At 36.5% G+C, this 13641-nt stretch overlaps 1 protein-coding gene across 1 annotated transcript in view; it reads left to right on the forward strand.

Moving 5' to 3' along the window:
• REV3L (REV3 like, DNA directed polymerase zeta catalytic subunit) overlaps nucleotides 1-13641 on the forward strand; it is a 126174-nt gene that overhangs the window by 38971 nt on the left and 73562 nt on the right. Inside the window, exons 2-3 of the mRNA XM_069805055.1 lie at nucleotides 9542-9731; nucleotides 12627-12701. Of these exons, the coding sequence (XP_069661156.1) occupies nucleotides 9542-9731; nucleotides 12627-12701 (265 nt within the window). The remainder of the gene's footprint in view (nucleotides 1-9541; nucleotides 9732-12626; nucleotides 12702-13641) is intronic.

A 13641-nucleotide genomic window follows, 5' to 3' on the forward strand; every position in this document is an offset into this window, starting at 1 on the left:
CCTGTGAGTGGGAGATCCTAATGCAAATACAAAAGAAAAGAAAAATTCCAAGAAATATTCATAGAATTAGTTAGCACTGTTTGAAGAATAGGGGAAGAGACAACAAGCAGAATGTGGTGTCATTTACTTGTTAATGTAAACTAACCTGACTCATAAGAGTGTGTATACTCTACAGTGTATCATTTTTCTGGGATTACACAAACTTGCTGGTGTTCAGGAATTTATAAATAGTCAACATTTCTGAAAAGTGTCTATGAAAGATAATGCTGATGAAAAACACTGTTAACCTTATCACAATTAATGTCAGGGGGGTTTGCCTGCAGTTTAGAGTAACTAATAGTCTCTGGCAATAATTTTTTTTTTCTTTTTTTCCAACTACCTATCTAGTTGCCAGAAAAATACCTGTTGAACAAAAATGTTTTGACTGGTTTTGTCTGATACAGGAAGAAAAGAGGAATTGTGACTGGAACAATAAACACTCGTTACAGTACTTAATAGGCAGATGAGCCTCATACAGAGGTGAAAGTTCAAGTTCAGTTACCAACCAGCAGAACTTTTTCTCCTTTCAATATATATGCACCAATTTCTATTTGCATGTGGCTTGTGTTGCTTTCATCAAGAAAGACTAGTAAGATAGCTAAGGGAACTTGTGTAGCAGTAACGGTCTTTAATGAAAGCTAGTTGAAGGAAATGGAAACCAAAGGCTGTGTGACTACTCTGTTCCCCCTTTTTACTACTGACTTATTTTTTCACCTTTTACAGGGTGTGGTAAAATACACACTATTAATTTTTCTGGGACTAGTAAATACACGCTTTTCTATTCAGTTATGCTTTGGTCAGTGTAGTCTAATACAGTCTGCCTCTTGCATTCATGTGGTTGCTATTCTTACCAGAATAGCAGCTTGGCCTATGTTGCCGGCCTGTGCATGCCAAGAGCCTGGTATGATAGCTAGAATCTGTAGCTGGGGCCAGCTACATTTTCCTCATTCACGTGTTTTAGTTCATTTTAGCTGGCATCCTCATTCTAGAAATATTACTGATATTGTCCAGCTGCTTACATGAGTAATCTGTCAATAGAGGAAGCAAGAGTAACATTTTGTAGATGGCTCATTTTGCAGATGGGCATTTAATAAGCAAATACTTAACCTTGTCTTGTGTGTGCTTCTTTCTATTAAGAAAAGAAAATACTGTTGCCATTTCTCGTAACTCACAAGTCATCAAGCTTGTGAAGAATGGTTGCTACATAGCTCAACCTTGATATCTGAGGTGCTTAACTTACTTGGTCTCCATTATTTCAGGAGACTTTACTTTTAAATTATCTTCTGCATCTCTGGACTTCCCTGGTTATAGTATGACTGCGTAACAGTAAATTTAATGAGTTATATTTTTCCTACAATCTCCACTATGGATTCAGTTATTTTTGTTTGGTGATAACTGTAGGTAATAGCTGTTTCTTTCAAAAAAGGTCCTAATCAATTCCAGGCAGGAGGAGGTAGTTTTATGGAGATCATCAGAATATCTTCACGAGCTGACATATTAAATATCCTGTCTCAGTTTTTATGCTTTTCTTGGGGTTTGCTTGCTGTTTATGTGAAAAGGAATAACAGAGCCTCTCTTGCATATTGGAATAAAAAAATGCAAGTTAAAAATTCTCAGTAAGACAAAGATAGTAGCCTTGCTTTTGGGGCTTGCAGTTGATATTTTCCATCAACAGTAATGCCCAATGTAAACTCTAGCCTGAGAGGCCTCGAAGGTTACTTCTTTTCGAGATACCTCACAGTTTGTGTGATTATTGCATGGCTTTCTAGACTGGAGAAGACAAGACTTGGTGAACCAGGTGGTCTGTTATGCTTAATGTTTCAAATGATTAAGACAACATATACTTGATATAAAAAGCTGTCTGTGAGCAAATTAATTGAATGGCTCTCGGTTGGAAATGTGACAACTGACGTATGTACTTAGGCACTCAGTAAAAATCAGTTTTTCAAATGTAATTTCGTTTGGTGTTACATATGCTATTATCTTTGAACCTCTGAGCAGTACATCTGTTCCAGGGTTCTCAGACCTCTTGACCTTGGGACCTGACACATTTGCTAGAGAACTTGAGAGGAATTTGTCTTTTGGAAGATAATAGATTCAAGGAGGCTTGTAGACTTCTTGCTCAAATCTAGAAACTGCTGAGACATCCAGGATTCTGGGGAGAGGATTTTTGTGCTGCTTTCAAAAGCACAAGAATGCTATTATCCTTCTGGGTTTGGAGGAGAGTACCCTGTCCCCAAAACCGATGATACGTTGCATTTTCTTCCAATTTGTGAGATCTCCTTATCTGCTTTTAGGAGCCTACTGCAGTGGTGTGATGCTTATTCCAAATTTTGATCTTTGTTTTTGCATATAGAGAGAAACTTTACTCATACAAATTTTTTACCTTTTTTCTCTTGTAGTGGTATATTTAGGCATCTTAGATGTTTGGATTCATTTTTTTTAAATGTAATTCAACTTCACATCTGAATATTCTGCTTTTCTCTCACCTTTGTTCCCCCCCATAGTTCAAGTGGAAGAACAAATTTGTTGACTTACTTTTCTCGCTGCACTGAGCCATCCCATAGATGGAAGATTGAGGTCATAGATTTTTCATATGGTCGGGTTGTTTCAATTTTGCTGATGCAAAAGTGTTGAAGAAAGCTGGGTACAATTTCAGGCTTTAGTAGTGTGAGACAAAAAAGGATGCGGGGGCCTGCTATTTGAAGAATAATAAGTAGTGTGATTCTAGGCCTACAAATTGCTCATGAAAGTTTGCTTCCCTTTCTTGAAAGCTTGCTGAGTCAGACATGGCAATATCCTGAATAGGACACTACTGCTGGTTTGAACATTTTGTCCTATGTCTTCCTAGCCATTGCGTACTCCTAGAACCCATTTTTTTTTGTCTCCAAGTATTCCTTCAGTATATTTATCCCTTTAACAGATCTTTCAGATACGAAAGTATGGTTGCATCAATTTTACAATGAGAAAGTGCATCATCTATGGTAAGTAACTTGCCCAAGGCCACACATGAATTCTTCCTAGATGGGAATTGGACTCTTATCTCTTTGATTCTAGGCTAGGTATTACTTCAACATGCACTAGTTATAGAGAGATTTCTAATTTTAAATTACAGATGGAAAACCCAGCCCTTCTCCCTCTCTAAGGATCTCTACATCAAGGATGAGGGAAAATCTATTTGTAATTAGTCACAGGCCCTCATTTTCCTAGTGGATAAGCTTTCTTTTATTTTTTCTTTTCATGAGAGTAGAGATATTACATGTTACAAGAAACAGTTACTGACTAAAGACTTTTAAATAACCAAACACTACATTTAGATTCAAACAAATTTAATTTAAAAATATTTTTTTTCTGTCCCATTTACAAATCTTACTGAAATAAGTGTTTTCTCACATGCCACGGAAAAACTGAAAGCCTTGACACAAATATCTAATGTTATAGATGAAATATGGTCTTTGGGTGCTGTTCTTGATTTTGTTTTGAGGATATCTTGCTGCTGCAAGACCTTGTTTTATTATTCTTGTTTCTCTAGTATCCAGTATTTAAGACTACAATGTGTGTAGTCCTCCCTTTCTTCTCACCCCTTGCAAAAAACCTGACTTGATTCAGGACTCTGGGAAGAGGTTGAAAGTTTCACTTAATCGCTGGAGAAGTTACCTTAATGTGATATACTACTAAAGAACTCTTTGACATTAAAAGATTAAACTGTTATTTTTTTTTGAATTACATAGAAAACATTTTAAGAGGGAAAGACCCTCCCAAGTTTCGCTAGGGAAGGGACTTGTCTTCATGGAAGTATTACACGGACTGATACAAGTAAGGTATGTGATTTGTTTGCTTTCTGTGAGAGGTAAAGAATGGTGACTTTTCATAGGCTGTATTAGCACTATGAAGTAATTGAGTCCTATCCATTTTCAGTAGCTCAGTTCTGAGTGATATTCAGTGTTCAGTGTCTTGACAAGCCCACTCCAGTGAGCAACATAGCTTCAATTTAAAGCAGCATCTAAACTGTGCAGAAGATGCTCATGTTGCACCTGCCTAGCAGGGTAGAGTAAGTACTCCAGTTACAACTTGGTGTTGCTCTCTGAAGCCTATTCCTGGAGAAGGGGTAAGTGAGATTGCCTATGGTATGGTAACTTTTATTGTGGGGAAAAAAATTAGTTTGAAATTGAGTTCTAATATTTGTCCCATTTACAAATTTTCATTTTTAGAATTATTTTTCTAACAGGATTGTTACTTTCCCCCACTCTCTGTAGTCATCATTGTTCACAGTTTGTTTATCAATTTTTTTTAAATCTACATGGTTCAACAGTTATTTGAAAATACTTATTATCGTTTAAAGATGGTAGTGTCATGTCTTTTGGTTTCTAATGACTTCACTTTACTATTGCTGTTAAAGGAAGGAAATCCCTTATGACTGTCTAACCTTTTCTACAGCCTGCAGTGACACGCTTGATGTGTTCATGTGCATTCTTCTGCTAATACTGTCCATGTTTAATTAGTCCTGCCACTTTACAAAACTGCACTTAAAGTACTTTTAATAGATGGCAAGTGTATAAAAAGCCCTTTGTCTTCCATCTTCTGCATCCTTTTTTTAATGTCCAGCCAGAATTTTTCCTAAAATCATGGGATTTTACCATATATTTAAATGCTGCTGCATTCTCCTTTTTACTCCCACCCTATTGTATTTTATAATGGTCTGGGAGAAATGGATCATAGTTCAGCAATTAAAATAGCAGTTTTAGGGAGAGCTTCAACAAAACTGGTTGTTCATTTACATGGGAGTGGATCTGTGTAGTTGTTCCCCACGGCTCTGTTTAGCTTCTTATAATGGGATAGCTTATTCTGTGGCAAAAATACCACAGCAAAATATGTTTGCATGTAGACCAGCATTGAACTGTTTTCTGAAGTCATATTTATCTAGATTTAGTTTTTGTTTTCTAAATACGAAATGAGGTGATGTCTATTCAGAATGTTTCCAGTATTAACTTCAGCTTGTGAGGGTTCTATAGTCAGTTCCTAAACTAAGAATTACAGAACAGGAGCTAAATGGCTTTGAGTGTAATTTATAAAAAGTTAGTAAAAACTGTATCACAACTGTAGGATGTGCTCTCATTCATTATTAGAAATCTCAGATGCAGGGATTTTGTATTTTAGAATCATCCTATCTAATGCATAAACAATACTGAGAATGAAACGCCCCTGAGCTGTGGAGTCAGCCTCTTATTCTTACTGTAGAAATCTTGCATTCCTGTCTGTGGTGGTAGAAATTCAGGTCTGTAGAGCTTTGCCTGTAGCCTTGTGATTAGGTCAGTCTGATGTGGAAACATTGGGTTTGGTTATTGGTAGGTAGAGCAGATCCTGAAACCTAGTGTGGGGTTTCTTGGGGTGCCTTGACCTCAGTATTGATAGTCATATATGTATGGAATTACATCCAGAACAGGTGGACTTCTGTCATCTTCTCCTCGAATATATACACAGATTTCCATGTGCTTAGGTGCTCCTTGTCTAACTTGTTTGCAGAATTTATTCCTGAACTGGACAATACAGTAAGGTCCCTTATGAATAATTTTCACATTTTTCTTTTGTACAGAAATTTGTCCAATTTGATCTCAGCGGAAGGAAATTTTTAGAAGTTAAAAAAAAAAAAATCAATTTTTTCAAATGGTGAAAAAGCACTTCTCTGAGGACACTTGAATAATAATTCTCAGGTTCTCTAGCTTGTTGTACAGTGAAATTAGGTGTTCATATGCTTGGGCGGGGGGGGGGGGGGGGGGAGCCAGATGACCTGCAGAGGTCCCTTCCAACCTCAACCACTCTGTGATTCTGTATAGATTGCATCTCGGTTTTATCCATACTAGATCATCCTGTATGGCTTAGCATTCTGGTGGTCAGAAGATGTCTTGAGTAGTTGTTGAGCAACTTTGCATTCCTTTATCATACTGGCTCCAGTTCTCTTCTAATTATATTGAAGTTTTCTGTCTTAAGAGTTGCTGCAGATTTTTCTTCTAATATTTTAAATGATACAGTAGCTCAAGGATTATGCTTGGTACTTGTTCCTAATAGTAATGTATATGGCAACCATCTTCAAAAAAATAGCAGGCTGGCTTTCTTAATCTCTCTCATATGGGTTTCAAGTATGCAAAATGCTATATTTGGTTTTAATATTTCAGTAACGTTTATGCCACTTGCTTTTCTAAGTATGGGTTTCTGTACTGTCTGAAAATGTTGCGTTTATATTATTTTTGGACTATTGATTCATTATTATTCTGGCTATTCATCTATTTTGGCATTTAGTTTGCAGTTTCTTCTTTTCAGAGAAAATGGCCAGTTTGCTAGTTGACTATCTCATAATATCTCAAGGTTTTGTGTATTGCTTCTTTTCTATGTTACAGCAGTACTTTTTGTGTTCCTTCATACACCACTTCATTCAGCACCTGAAAAAGATTTGTGAATAAGACTCAGCTTTACTTCTAGATTTCTGTATGTTTACTCAGCAGCCCACTTGTCATATACTGGGATGCTCAATCTGTGACCTGCAGATAATTCAACCAGTGCAGACCCGAGTCTTTAAGAGAGCATGGGCCAGAGAAATTGTTGGTGCAGCAGCCTCCTCCTGGCTGATAACCCGTGATCACCACCAGTCCTAGCATTTATGTACACATTATGTTCATTTTGTTAATAGACACATCATGTGTATGGCTTGTGTACAGAACAGTTGTGATGCATGTGTGCAGTAGGTCCATGATGAGGCCACAGCATGAAACATTTTAGTGGCCTGTCCCATCTGAAAACTCAGGGAATCAGTTCCAGGCATCCAGTTTTGCATTGGGAAATTCTGAGGAAAGCAATCATATAAACTGTATGGCTTTTCTGCAGAATCTGCTGTCGAGCACCAGTTCCATTGATTCTACAGATATAAAGAAACTGATGAATAGATGTAAAAATAACATCCGTTGGTCACTGTAAGTGGTCACTGTAGCAGTCACTGCTGTTCTAGTGGTACAAATTTGCTTCTGTCTGTATCTCTGAAAAGAAACAGAAATATAAGATTGACACATTTAAAGCATAAAACTTCTTAACCTTATCCCAAGCCAAGTTTTTCATTTATGTTAATTGATGAGTCTGTGTGACCTGAGATCCTCAGTGGGTAGATCTGTTTTCTCCTTGTGACTCTATTGGAAAGAATGCACTAGAATTTGTAATGGCTTAGTGCAAGCCATGGTTGCTATTACTGGAGTCTGGGCTTCAGACTCAACACCATGACGTTTGGTGCAAAACGATGCTTTTACTTAAACAATGGAAGCAAATGACTCTGTTCTTAATGCTACCAGGGTAAGACTTGTAGTAATGTGGACTGTAAATAAAAATAGCAATATAACCAAATATCATGGTAAATGAGTCAATACTAACAAGGATCAAAGTGAGTAGCTGTATAAACCTATGTAACTTGACAGCTGCTGGCCTAGTAGAAGTCTTAGATCAGCAGTGGCTTGTTTGCTTTCTTGGCAGAATCAACAGTTAAAAGCAGCTCAGTGTGTATATCTTATAAGATTTCCCTGAGTTAGGTGGTAACTACTATTAATTTTCTGTTAATTATATCGGCGGGGGGAGGGGGAATCCTTTATTTCAAAATCAGTCTTAAGTACAACCATGAGTAAACACTCAGATTTGTTGGTGACTCTGGTACAGAAAATAAATGGTCTGCTACCACTTCACAGATCGATACTCTCTCAGTTCACATGCTACTAATAAATGACTTCTCCCACGTTAGGAGGCAGAGGTTTTCCTGCCATATAAAGCTGTTACTGTCCTTTATTTTGCCATTAAAAAAAACCCTCTAGTTCATAGTTTCTCTTTCTTTAGTTTTCCCTTTTTCTTAGTGTATTATTATTTGAAATACATAATACATAAATAAGAAAATTTTTTCTCCTGAAATAGTTTAAAAGCATGGTCAGAATTCATCGTAGATGATGACCTCAACATTATGAATGTCTATATATGTTGTATTTAAACACTGCTGAAGAGAAAGACTTGATGGGGGTGACTTACAGGAAGAATAAAAGTTGCCATGGAAGTTGGACTTGTACTACCATCCTTTAAGCAATTTCTTTCACTTCTAAACATTATGTGAAGGTCTGATAAATATTTGAAGAAAGAACGATACATCTGACCCCCAGTAAAAAAAATGCTATGCTGTTTTTGGTATTTGGAGGCATGCATTTCACAGGTGTAAAAACTTGCAGGCAGTCTGGATTCTGAAGCTTTGTTCTTCCTGTGCTTTAATGGACTTAGAGCTGTCTTCACTGGATGGCCAATGGTGCACTGATATGGGTGTGAATGTTCAGGCAAGGTCCACCTGCTGAGAAATAATCTCAGTTTGAAACAATGGACTTTGGGAAGTTTTTTCATTGGTCTTGTGGACCAGTGAGGTTGTGTTGCTTCTTTACCTGTAATATTTATCTCCTAGTTGATGAAAGCACTGCCTTTAGATACTGTTTTGCTATCTTCATGCAGGGAGTTAATCCAAACAAAATGCAAGATGATGTATTTTGCATATCATTATGGTGTGGTGGGGTTAATCAGCGACATGTGCTTATATAGTATTTTTCTGTGAAACTTTTTCATTGACCAGTGAGAAGTCATGAATGATTTTGGGGGCTGGAAGGATGGCGAGCAGGATCTGATGTTAGTTTCAGCAGTGAATATATGCTCTGTTGTATTGTGGTGAGGAAAGGACAGAGAACACGCATTACAGTTGAGACTAGCCCCACAAAACACATGGTATGTTTAGAAGATCCTGGTCCACATCACTGTACTGCCTTGTCTGAAGCAGAAGCTCAAGCTCTCGTCTAGCACAATGGTTTTCATGGTGTGTTCTTTCATTCAGCTGTTATTGCAGACTCATGAAAGCCAATGCTGAGAAGTGTGTTGTTAGAAGGCTAGAGGTCTGCATATGCAGTAGAGACGTCTCAGGGATCCACAGATTTAAAAAGCTGAAAATTGCCTGGTTGTTTTCCATATCCCAACTTGGGCCTTAACTAGAATATTGAATGGCCTCATAGATGCTCTGGATGTTCTTTTTAATTTATGAGAGGTTGCGTGTTTATTCCGGTGAGGAATGGGAAGAACTGCGAAATTTACACAGAGGCTTAGAAACCATTAACCATCCAACACTGACTCAGTATGCAAAATTATTCTCAGAGAGGTGTTGTGTTATTAGTACAAAGAAAATTGTTAGTGGCAAATTCAGCTGTTACACAAGTGGAATCCTGTGTATGTCATGTAACCACATCTGTTCTGTATTGGTTTTGTCTATGAATCAAATGTGAGAACTGCTCTAAATTGGTACCTTTTGTTTGAAATATACCTGAACTTGTTTCATAAATTTATCCTGTATGTAGAACCTGAAAATAACCTGAAAAAATGCAAACTTGGGGACTAATTAAAAGAAGAAAAAGATGTAGCCATTAGAAAACAAATGTTTATCTTTTCTTTTTAGGTCAGAAGACTTGTCTCCACTTACATGGTATCTTTCCTTACCTCTATGTACCATATGATGGTTTTGGACAGCATCCAGAATACTATCTTCGTCAAGTGGCATTCAGCATTGACAGAGCACTTAATGTTGCTTTAGGCAATCCGTCTTCTACTATTCAACATGTTTTCAAAGTGTCATTAGTATCTGGAATGTAAGTATGACCTGTTAGCATTTTTGCTTATTTGTTTTTAAATATTTTTGCAGTTGTACTACATAGAAGCACTTACTATGGACTTGGGTAACTGCAGTGCTTTTCCTTTTTCTTTTCCCCCATGTGTGTCTTCATACAGGCCTGTACAACTACTAAATAACTCTTCTCACTTGCTTTGACTTTAACATAATCAACAGGTTTTCCCCCAAATGCTTGACACAACCATTTTTTCCTAAACTTGGATCCCAGTATCTATCATTTATCCAAATCTGTTCCTTTTAGCTTTTTCTGTCTCTGCTATTACAGCAGTACTTTCCAGCCAGCATTTTCTACGTGTCTGGGTTATTCTAGGTTCCCTGTGACCAGGCATGTCTTGCAGGACCCTGACTCTAGGCCTCCTTTTCTTTGTTTGTCTAAGATGGCCCCTTTAGGAAGCATATCACAGAGACTGTCAGGTCATGTTTATCCATCTGATTCTCCCAGCAGCACAGGCCATGAAGTGGAGGCTCTTAAACATTAATTTACTTCTGACAAGCTGACTGTTCTGTTTTATTTGGTGTAGCTTTCTACTGCTGCTGGAACTATGTGCTATTATTGCACGTTAACATTTTAAGGATTTTCTTAATCAATTTTTATTTAACTTGCATAACCAAGGACTGAAAAATAATGTCAGATCATACTAAATAATAGGAAGCTGTCCTGGAGGAACACAGTCTACACATGCATTGAATTTTTCATCTTCAAAACAATGTAAATGCTAATTTTCACTACTGTGCAGCACTATCTTTTACTTATCTTTTTTTCATGCACTTTTGCAATATGTTCTTTCTGACTGTTAAGTTTAGGAAGATAATCTTTCTGTTCCCAGCCAGTTTTAGTGGTATCTTCCAGATGCTGCTAGTAAAGTGGCTGCAATAACTTCTTTTCATTTTTAATCAGAACTTTCTGATGTGTTTTTGTAGTAACAAAGAAGGTAACACACCAAATCTATTTTTGTTCCTTCTGTGAGAGCTACGTGAATTGTAGTATAGCTCTTCATCTCAACAGTGAAAGCTGCGTGGAGTAGACTGTTGAAGACAGTCTTTCATCGAATCAGTGAGAAAACAACAGATGGAGAGTAGGAGAACCTGCCTCTTTTTCACCTTTCTTGCCTTAGAGCTTCAAAACAGTCATTACTGAAAGTCAGATGCTCATTGCCTCAAAGAAGCATAGAAAAGTGTTTCATGTATTTTGTTTGCTTGCGTAAGAGGCTAATGGGAGGCACCTAACAGAAACTGTAATACATCTTCACCTGGGAGATAGACATGCTTATGTAGTCACACAAATTTGTTTCTTCTGTTCTGACCTGAGTCAGATTCTGCTTATAGATACTACAGTGTCTCTTTGGTGAGAAACCTGTATTTTTCTTTAAATCTTGGAGATTGTCTTCTCTTCTCTTCTGCATTAGCAGGAAGATTGTTATGTCATACAAGATTTTTGTTGCATTAACTTCCAAACATAGTGGAGAGCCAGGAATACAAAAGAGGCAAAATATGCTGTTCTTGTGCATTGTGAAGTTAAAGTAGGTGTTCATAGCTAACCTTGGAAGTGTTGTAAATCTTGCTTTCCCTGCTGCCTTGTCAATGTGAGTATGGATCACTTGCCATGCAAGTGCTGGGTTTTTTTTTTAAAGTAGCTTTTAATTTGCATGCCTGCAGCACATTGAGTCATTATAACTCAATGTTTATAACCTGTCACTAGGTTTATACTATCTCTATAAGAAAGAGATTGATTCATTATACAAGATCTGATCTCCTCCTTTTCAGCTTAACAGCTTTAAGTTTGTTGTTTCAACTTAGCTCAGTTTTAACATCATAACTTTTTTTTTTTAAACAGTCAGTCTAGCTTTTGGTGATATTAAATGTGTACACATTTAACCATATTAAGGATAGCAGTATTAATGCTGTAGTTGTGCAGTCCTGCTGAGTTTGCATTTAATTTAGGACTGAAATCACTCTTACTTCTGAACTTCATTTTGACTTAACTGGTAAGTATCCCAGTTGCATTTTTTTAATAATATTTTTGATGAAGAGATTTTATTTTATTTTGTAGAGGTAACATTTAAATGTATGCTTTCCTGAATTTCTGTTGACTTTGGTTGTGATTACCACAAACTGTAGACTTCTTGCATTCACCTGATGTGTTGAATTATGGCCTCTTCCCTTAACATGCTGTTCTACAAGCATGTTAGATTAGATTAGAATTCTAGATGCTGAAAAGTCAGTAATTCACTCAAGTAATACCAGAATTAATGCTGCCTGTTCAACCTCAGTTTAGTCTTGACATATTCATTATGCTATGTATTCTTTAATTGCATTCTCAAATCCTATTTTCTTCAGGATTCATGCCTCATTTAGTGCATGAGATGATTAGTAATCACCGAAAAGGGGCAGCTGAAGTGGATCTCATTGTTCAGTTATTTGTATTACACAGCCAGTATTTACTCATTTACACCTGATCTGCAGAATTTATGTCCTTGAGGACTTTGTTACAGCATTTATCAAAAAGGCTGAACGCTGTTTTTGAAGCAGTCCAGCACTAGTAAATTTATTAAAAGTACTATTGTGATGGTATGCCATGAGGGGAAAGTGAGAAACAATGTTAAGCCAGAATTGTCTTCTAATTTTCTCTTTTTTTTAGATACTTTGACATGCATAGGGCCTATTCTTTTTATCTTTATATAGTAACTTAGTGGTCCCCTTTGGCCTGACACATGGGAATTTTCATTCTCCTGGATATGCAGTTTATCTTCTAATTTTTCTCCCCTGCATTTTAATACTTGTTATAGTAAAATGTGGTTGAATAAATGCCACAGCGTAACTGGCTAGCTTCTTGCTTTTACTTCTTCCTCTCCAGGCCTTTTTATGGTTACCATGAAAAGGAGAGACAGTTTATGAAGATTTATCTTTACAATCCTGCAATGGTAAAAAGGTAAGGATGTGGTGATACAAAGTTGTGGCTGATTTCCTTATAACTTGAATTAAAAAGTAAATTTTGAAGCAGGATTCACCTACATCTTAGCAAAATAAAAGCAACAAAACTATTGTCCAAACTTTTCAAAACACATAAGAAAATTGCTAATTTTAAGCACACCAATAATCTTTTTAAAGTAGTAGCACATTAGGAAAGCGAGACCGAAGTATGCTTGTGTTTAGTTGTCTTGTATAAACTGTAATTCTTGAACACTTGAACAAATTTGCATCAGGTTACTTTTCCTGTAACTCTTAAGGAAAACAATGTACTCGTTTGTATGTTATGAAGTAGATTTTGGTAGTTTTTAAGTTTTTAAATTCCAGCACCAATTATTAAATTTAAAATATACTTGGAAAACTGGGTAGTTTTTGTTATTAGACAGTTTCTCTGTTTCTCAATAGAGTAATGTTCTGTTAGATGAAAGCACGGTTGATCTCAGTCTTACTGTCACAATAGTTGCAGTAAATTCAGGAATAAGTAAGGAGGAATTATTTCTCAGGCATAAACTGAAATGCCTTGAGTGTGTAGTATTACCTATTGTAACTGGTTTTCTAAAGATCTAATATGTGATCATAAGATAGGATTGTCTGGTTTTTGTTCTAGGCTAGTAAAATTTTGCATGATTTTAAATTTGTGTCTTTAATCTATATGCATATGTGACGTTACAGTTGTTTCGAACTTTGGAGCTTCTCATGTTTGAATTACTCCTATCGGAATAAGGAAGGACTGACACTTCACTTAAATGATTTCTTTAATTTTTCTGTATAAAATGTTATTTTTTGAACCTAATTTGTTGCATTTAGAAATGCTTACTGCTTTTCTTTGATTTAGATATATCCTGTTACTTTGAGATAAATTTATTGCACCAATTTATAATTATCCAAATACCTCCAGTCAT

Source organism: Haliaeetus albicilla, chromosome 17 (genome assembly GCF_947461875.1).
Source record: "Haliaeetus albicilla chromosome 17, bHalAlb1.1, whole genome shotgun sequence".
NCBI lineage: Eukaryota > Metazoa > Chordata > Aves > Accipitriformes > Accipitridae > Haliaeetus > Haliaeetus albicilla.